The following is an 8,973-nucleotide window of genomic DNA, read 5'->3' on the forward strand; positions in this document are numbered from 1 at the left end:
AGGCCAGGTACAGTGGTTCATGCCTGTAATCCCAGCACTTTGGGCGGCTGAGGTGGGTGGATCACTTGAGCTCAGGAGTTCAAGACCTGCCTGGGCAACATGGCAAAACCCTGTCTCTGTCAAAAGGACAAAACTTAGCCGGGCATGGTGGCATATACCTGTAATCCCAGCTACTCAGGAGGCTGAGGTGGAAGGATTGCTTGAGCCCGAGAAGTTGAGGCTGCAGTGAGCCGAGTAGCATGATGCTACTGTACTCCAGCCTGGGTGACAGAGCAGCAAGACCCTGTCTTAAAAAAAAAGAAAAAGAAAAAAAGAAAAACAGAATTGGAAGGGGCTTAAAAGGTGCAATGGGGCAGCCTGTCTGCCTCCCTGGAACCCCATTCACTGCTAGTGTGGGTAGCTGTTGGGGATCAAAGCGCCCAGAGTCCTGAATTGCCCCACCTTTATCAGACCTTGCTTCCTGGTAATGGTTAGCCAGATCCAGGAGGTAGATTGTCACACTCAGTCTTTTGCCTTAGAGAAAATGTTATGTATTTCGTAGGTTTCCCTGTGCCATCTTCTACTTTAAACAACGTTAAGTGTTTGAAAGTATTTTTGGTAGCATAATTTTTTTCAATTCCTGAATTCCGACTGGGCCTGGTGGCTTACGCCTGTAATCCCAGTACTTTGGGAGGCCGAGGCAGGTGGTTCACTTGAGGTCAGGAGTTCGAGACCAGCCTGTCCAACATGGTGAGACCCCGTTTCTACCAAAAATACGAAAATTAGCTGGGCGTGGTGGCATGCACCTGTATGCCAGCTACTCGGGAGGCTGAGGCAGGAGAATTGGTTGAACCTGGGAGGCAGAGGTGGTTGCAGTGAGCCAAGATTGCACCACTGCACTCCAGCCGGGGCTACAGAGCAGAACTCCGTCTCAAAAAAAAAAAAAAAAAAAAAAAAAAAAAAAAAAAAAAAAAATTCTAGAGTTCCTAATTAAAATTAGTAATTTTGCAAGCCAGATGATAGGGCTGAATATCTATTGGCAGGGGGAAACATGATTTGGAAAAATAAGACTTAACAATTTTGTGAAACTTCATTTCCCATGGAGAGTGTTGAGAGGTAGGGAGCAGGGGCACCTAGGTATATTGGCTGTCACCCTGGTGTGGTTCTTTGTTTTGTTTTATTTTTAGTTTATTGTTCAAGATAGGCTTGTGAGTGGCTCTGTCTCGGGTTGTGTCAGGCACTCCCCCGCACCCCCCGCAATGCATTTTGTGGGGCACATTTTCCCCTGCGGCATTTGCTTGCAGCCCAACATACTCTCGTCATCGGCTTGCCGAGATGACTCATCCTCCCGGGCACAGCAAGAAGAAACAGGCAGCGTGCCCATTGCTTGTTTATTCCTTGTTTTAATTTTCATTATTACGTTTCTCAGGAAATGCACGCCTTAGCTAACAGTTACTGGCAAAAAAATAAATAAATAAAAAATAAGGTGTTTGAGTTGTTGCCAACATTTGGGGAAGCTGAATGAGATGCCTAGAGGAGGGTTGGCCCATCCTTTGCTTAAAGTTTTCTTTCCTTTTTTTCTTTTTTGTTTTTTTTCTGTCCTTTAGCCCATGAAGAGCATCATGCTTTTGAAGGTGGACGTGGAAAACACTAATTGCACTCTGTAAAGAATTCTTTGTCCTTTGCTGATTGGTTTTGGAAACGGTCTTAACAGGAGGGAGAGTGAAGAGAAGACTTGCCGAAGCCGATGCTGGTCAATTTAGAGTGGGTTTCTGTCCTTGCAGATGGGCAATTAGGACTCAAAGTGGCAGGTGGGGTGGGGGGAGATTGTGTGGGTTTCTACCGTCACGTTACTTGCTTTTTTAAAAACAAAAAAACAACAAAAAAACCATTTTTTTTTTGGCTTTCTAAATTCTCTGTTCTTTTCACTCTGAATTTTTTTTTGTGCCCTTTAAAATTCCTTATTCAGCCTAATTATTGTTTTCTACACTCCCCTTTCATTGAGGCACAAGAAATTGGTTTCCTTTTAAGTAGCTCTGCTGTACCTAGTTAATGAGAATATGCATAATCGTGACAATACTGCTTTTGAATACCACACTGTACAAGGAGGAATACTAGCTTGGAGAAACCTGTCTTCTGATTATGTGTTGTGACACATTCCTATGTGCTGTGAGCTGGGCATTGTTTTTTTCTGTCCCAGGGAAAAGAAAAACCATACTTAATCTGATTTTGCACTGACTGCACTCAAATCTTTAATTTTCCTTTTTAAAACTTTTTTTTAGTGATAAAAGGAAAATAGTAGTTGGATTGCCTAACATGAAAACTATAATCACAATTCAGTATCAGGATATAGATCAAGCTCTAAGTCTTTGGACCCTTTGTAGAAACATTTCTAACCCGAATTTTAATTTGGCCTTTCCAACCAAAGGCTTAGAGTGGTAGCAAGGGATTTCTCCCAATAGGAAACCTGATGTTTCTGATTTGAAGAGAAGGTGATATTTTAATTGTTTGGATTAAGCTCCTTGCAAAGTTCGGGTGTGTTTACCCACTTAGGGCTTTCCCAGTCAACGCTAACACATTTTGTTAAATGATCCCTTTCCCTGCTCACGTTGTGTGTCATTTCTCATCATCAGTAGTCCTCCAGCCTGGGCAGCTGTCCCCACCCTTTTTCATATAGGTGCAGGAAGTTACATCTCATTTCCAGGATGCATGTGAACATTTACAAAGTTGAACTTTGAGTGCATTCAGCTCATATTAGTTATTGGGATTGTTGATATATATTGTATTATCCTACCAAAGAAATATTGGCTTTATCAGAAGGAAATGGTCATCCTCTGGACCATGGAGACTTGCTCAGAATATGCCGATTTCCCTCTCCTGACTTTGCCAAGCCTTGGGCTGCTTTTGCCTGATAAAAGGCAGGGCCATTCAAAGACACTTCCCCCAGTCGACTTGTTTGTGGAGTCACAGGAGCTAGTGTCTGCTCACACATTTTTCAAAAGGGCAGTGCACTCAGAACTTCACTGTACCTGGGATTTTTAATTCCTCTTGCAGTGTTGACCAGCAGAGAGACTCGAGGCTACTTTAAGCCTCCACTATGTGTTTGTAGATAAAAATCTCCATTCAAACATTTTAGAGGACTTTGAACATTATCTGTTTATAGAAGTCGTGCCCTTCACTTGGTTAGTAACCACCTCAGCCGTAATACTTATCATCATAGGTTTTTTAAAATGCTTTTTTTTTTTTTCCTAAACTTGAGTTTCCTTAGTGATTTCAAAATGAAGTATGAGAATATCAGATCCCATTAGCAAAAGCCTGGGACTTGTTTCTCCAAACATTGTGCTAACATTCAACTTGTTTTAAAATTGTGACTCAAGAATTTTAAAAAATTATTCTGGACATGAATTAAAACTCTTTTTTATAATATAAGTATTTTTCTGATAGATTAGAAAAAAGGATATAATTGACTTCACTATAATTGTCGTATATATTTCCATAAGTAAATGGATTTTGAAGTATTTTTATTTTTTGAACTTTATTTAAAGCATGTGTGATGACATGTTCAACTTTTGCATGTATGTAGCCTTTGAAGTAAAAATAAAATAAATAGGAATGTTAGGCTCACGTTAATATTTCTAGTTTCTGTTTATGATCATGGAACATGACTAGCACACAAAGTCGATTTTTGCCCCGGTGAACTTCTGCAACTGTTTCTGACCCTTTAGAAAATACCAACTGTGAGAAGGATTTAATTTGCCTAATGTTAAAAACCTATCATCTAAATTACTTTCAGAGAGGATTTTGTCAGATTTTGGTTTGGAAATTGTTTTAATTGAATATTTAGTCATAATAGACTTTGTATGAACTAAGCTGATTTAATCAGTTTAAAAACCTCTCATTACCTTCTTAGATTAAAGAAGCTAATACTCTTTTAAGATAGAAGGAAATATTTTGTGGGACATGTGACTTTTGTGTTAAGGCAGTTTACCCATCTTGGCCATGTGGAGAAAGTGCAAACTTCAGTAGAATCCCGGTCTTTTCATCCAAGTGCTTGCAGGTGCAGCGTTGTACTCTGCAAGGAACCATACAGAAACCAAAGAGCTCGCTGCTTTGTCTTTGTAATTCCTTAGGGTCTGTGATATATGCCAGGAAATCTGATTGAAACTAATATGCTTTTTATTCTCCCATTATTCCCTAAATTGTTATATCACAGGCACCTGCCTACACTGGGAAAGTAAGAACAAATAATGCCCATTTAATGTAACTTGCCTGTATTTTGACTGTCTTTTGTAAGCACTTGCTGAACTGCTGACTTAACTCAGTTTTAAGATTTCCTCTTTCCCCCCAGCTTCTCCACATTTCTTAAATGAGGGTACAATTTACTGCAAACATGTACATTTAATATAATATTGCTGTTAGATTCATGGTACACTTCATGAAGCAAAAACATGAAAAGGAAAACACAACTCTAATAAACTTTAAATTACAGATTGACTCTCTCTCACCCCTCTTCTTGAATTTAGCCCACGTCTACACCATGCACACAGGCACAGGACTTTATGGCTTAGAAACTTTAGATATAATTGGGTCCTATAGACATAACATGCAATCCACCAACTGAGCCTTGGCCGAACTTGTCCCCTGTTAAAGATGTAGGGCTAGCCAGCCATAGAGCTGGGCATTGAAGTCAGCAAAGTGTATCCTGGTGCAAGCGTCCTTAAATGGAGAGTACTCAGGATCTGCCAGCCTTAACCTGCCCACTGGCCACCCTAATCAAGCACTAAATATCTGATCCAATCTGGCCACTGGTGTGACTCCGTAATCAGACATCTTCTTTGTAAACAGCTCCTCCTTCTCTCCCTCTCCCTCTAAGAGACAGAAGTGGTGCTGGGGTTTGGAGTTTGAAAATAACCTTCCTATGACAGGAAGTGGGCTTTTGCTGTTAGTTGCCCAACTCTTAGAGGATCCCAACTTGTGTCTTTAGACAAAACTGACAGCCCTTGGAACGATCACATGGTGGCGCTGCCTTCCAGCCAACAGTTCTGGCTCAGCAGCAGAATTTATCCAGCTATGTTTGTGGAATTCTTTTACGATCCTACTGCATTTTGCTCCTATGCTTTTATAAAAATTTGACGAGAAAATGTAAAAATCATACTTGGCAATAAGACATTTAGCTTTCACGCACCTAATAAAAATGTGTCAAAGCTAGATCGCTCCAGATGTGCTTAAAATATCTCAAATCCTAGGCTCTCATTGGACTTATAAGTGGTTGGGAAGAAAAAGAATAAAATAAACTTACATATAGGAGATATGGAAAATATTTCATCAAATATTATGCCCAAAGAGAGAAAATTAGGAGTTGATTTTTTTTTTTTTTAGCTCTCTGAATATGGAAGTTCCCTTTAAAAATGTAATTCTACCCTTCACCTTCCCCACATTGTATGTTTCTGTAAGATTTTACTCATTACAAATGAAAGTAGAGGACTGCCTGTGAATTGTTTATTTCTGAAAAGAATATATTGAGATCAGTTAAAATTACTCAAGAGTTTGGTGACTCAGGATGGTAAAAAGCCTGGATCTCAACAGCTGGGAGGAGTCAGAGGGTGACGTGGAAAAAAAATAGGGACTGAGGGGCAATGAAAAGTCCCTTTGAATCTGTGGTCATGTATAGCAATTAGAGTGGGTTGCCTTTCTACTTCTCCCGAGAAGAAATCCCAAATAGATTCCTTTCATGTCAGATTATACTGTTCTGATTTTCTTTTCTATTATTTTTACATATATATCCAAATCTAATAATACTTATTCAGATTGACCCACTGAGACCAAAAGTCACTGTCTTGTGTTCTAGAAATTCTTTCATGTTGCTGACATGAATCCATTTTTAAAAGAAAACTCAGGGACTCTTAGAATTTTAGAGTGGAAGGGACCTTTGAGATCATCTACCAGTGCTTCTCACCCCTTAGCATTCAGCAAAATCACTCAGATACTTACTTATTATGCACAATTCTTGACCCCAGCACTAGAAATCTGGGAGGATATCTGCATATTTAACAAGTACCCTAGTGATTCTAATGCTGATGGTGCTCAGATCACTCTTGGAGAACCTCTGATTTTATCCAACTCCCACATATGACAAATGAGGAAAGCCTCCCAACCCTAAGCTCTGTCAGGTGGCCTGATTCCAATATATGATACCAACAATCTTATGAAGGCTGGAGAAAGCCATTAATACTGAGACTTGAGTAGATGATGCTCGTAAATAAGAACTTTATGGCTGGGACCACAGCAGTCATAGGAGCCCATCCCTGGAAGTCCATAATATAAAGCCTTTAATACAGAGTGGTGGTTTTTCTCTTTTCTAAATACCATTTCAGCCTGTTAAGAGAAAAGAAATTAATGTTCAGAAAAGTAGTTACTCCATATGTGCAGTAACTACTTTTCTATAATGTCTTATGGCATCTGGGGTTCAGCATCATTGAACAAGATTAAATGAACGTTATAGAGCTATAAAATTGCATGTAAAATAACGCAAAACTGTTCAAATGACTATCAAAGTAGCCTGGGAATGAATTTCCACTAAAATTAATTGTCACTTTCAAAACGTAGCTTAGCAAAGCTGTTACTAAACGGGAGAGATCCGTTAATACATATAAATGTCAAAAAAAATCAAATAAGTATTCCCTAAACGATGTGAGTGATAAGCAAAAGTCATTGCGAAGTCAGTATTTTTTTGTTCATCATTGCTACTGAAATTTAGAGTTCCATTGTGTATGTGTGTCTTGAGTGTACCTTATTAGAATATCCAATACAATAACTTTTGGATATTCTATGCTTTTGTGTCCTTCAGAAATCGTGAGATTGAAGGAATCTGTGTTAAATGTTTTTGTTTTGGTTGCTGCCTGAAAAAAGTTACCAACTCATTTAGTGAAATGTAAGATTTCTTTATAAAAATTTCAATTTCTAATATCGAGGTCAGATAATTTTTCTTGAACTTTTATTTTGGAACAGATGTTTATTTCGGATTTATTAAAGTGTCAACTTTGCATTATAGAATTGAACATGACGTAAATTGAGTGTTTCTGAGTTTTCTATAGAAAATTTATGCTACCTCTCATCTTTTCACATACAAAGAAGCAACTTTTAATGAAGGCTTGAGGTGAAAATTTTAATTTTAGCATTTTACATTACATGATGAATGGAGAATATTAAAGGACTTTGAACATTTTAATAAACTTACAGTGTTTCTGTTTTCAAATAGAGGTATTAATTTTATGGGTATACATTAAATTCTCCCCAAAATTCTCAGACGTGAATCAGATAATGTGGCTTACAACCATCGTTTTTGTTTTTAAGTTTTAACATTATCTTTTCAGTATTCATTTAAAACAAGTCACCATGACTTTGAATATATTCTCATGGAGAATTTATTTCAATGATTATACAAAAGAATTTCAGAATTTAAACTAGTGAGCATACTTTAGCTTGAGACAGCTAACATTATTTGTCCCAAATTTAAAATCTTATCAGTTGCATTGAAAGTTATTAATTCTTTAGAATAGTCTTACCTGTGTAAGTTGAACCAGGTTTGTTTGATTATGTTTTGGATCTGCTTGTGCCCCCGCCCCCCTATTTTATACCATCTGTGCCCTGTGCAGTTGGGGACCCTTTCACATCTGGCTACAAGCTGGTGTAATGCCCTTCCTTTTGATCTGGCTTCATCTAGTGATTTGCTCAGTATTTTTAAGGTCAGACTGAAAACTTTTCTGTTCTAGTTATTTTTGATTTTATATTGTGTGTTGTGTTTGATGTTCAGATACATGTGAAAGTTGCTTCTATAAGTCAGTATTTTTTATTCCAGCCTTTTGCAGCAATAAGGTAAGACTAGACTATACTTTTCTTACTTGAAAAGGTAGTGATTTATGTGTTTAGTGCAAATGTTTAGACTGTTGCAATTTTCTAATTTGGGACTATATTGCTATGAATTTGTGCTTCTTCATTTTTCAAGGTAGTAGTTCACAGGGTTTGTTTAAGTGTTAGTCTGTAGAACTTTATTTTGAGATCTTTTGTAATCTGTTGCTACTAATTCTTGTTCTGTATTGAGGTTCTTATAGTATAGAAATGTCATTTTCATCCTCCAGTTTAAAAATTTCATGCAGTTTAATCAACCACATCACTTAATCATTATTAGATCCCCAGTGTGTGTGTGTGGTGATTAGCATAACCCTATTTATTCCAACACATATTAAAAGTTTCTGTCCAACAACTCTGATATGTATGATGCTGCTAGCATGGAGTCTGACGCTTAGTAGGTTATCTGGTATTCTGATGGGGAGTAACTATTTTTATTTTTACACTTCCTTGTTGAACACATTGATAATAGGGCTCATCTGGGTCTCTCAGAAAACACATCTTGCTTATTTTAATTCTTTTTCTTTACCCTCTACTAAGAATGGTTTCATTTTAGAATAAGTCAATTACGCTCGTTGCTCTTCTGTGCTGCAATTTGCCTGTGAGATTCAGTTGTCCCCTGTTTCGGCAAGTAAAGTGAGTTTACTCCTCCTTTCTGGCTGTCTCATATATTCCTTTAAAAACAAACAACACGTACCAACAAACTCTTCTTCCTTTCATCTGCAGACTTTCCTATCTCTCCCTGCAGAAACAAGCAATTCAGGATTTCGTGTGTGATGCCTAGTTAATTTTAACACAGCGAATTTAATGAAATCGCTGAAGAGCAGGGCATAACACTGGGAAGGCTTTACAATTTCATAATATTTCCCACTCATATTTGCATCTGATTACTGCCACCGTGCATTCTGTGTGTACTTCATCATCTAGTCATTATTGATGCACTTTTTGGACTGTGTTCTTGGTTGTTCTATTAGCATAGGTTCCTCTGCATTGTCACCTAACGTAGTTTTCCTGGAAGCCAAGACCATGCATGCCTTTTCTTCCTCAGTGATCCTTTTACTGCAGTAACTGCTGTTAAATAACTTT

At 38.0% G+C, this 8,973-nt stretch overlaps 1 protein-coding gene across 5 annotated transcripts in view; it reads left to right on the top strand.

Moving 5' to 3' along the window:
- EIF4E3 (eukaryotic translation initiation factor 4E family member 3) overlaps nt 1–7,042 on the top strand; it is a 73,664-nt gene extending 66,622 nt beyond the window's left edge. For all 5 annotated transcript variants that reach the window (XM_007984986.3, XM_073009929.1, XM_007984987.3 and 2 more), the window contains one exon: nt 1,587–7,042. In XM_007984986.3, the coding sequence (XP_007983177.1) occupies nt 1,587–1,633 (47 nt within the window). In that variant the 3' untranslated portion in view covers nt 1,634–7,042. The remainder of the gene's footprint in view (nt 1–1,586) is intronic.
- The last annotated feature ends 1,931 nt before the right edge of the window (nt 7,043–8,973 follow it).

Source organism: Chlorocebus sabaeus, chromosome 22, assembly GCF_047675955.1.
Source record: "Chlorocebus sabaeus isolate Y175 chromosome 22, mChlSab1.0.hap1, whole genome shotgun sequence".
Classification (NCBI taxonomy): Eukaryota; Metazoa; Chordata; class Mammalia; order Primates; family Cercopithecidae; genus Chlorocebus; species Chlorocebus sabaeus.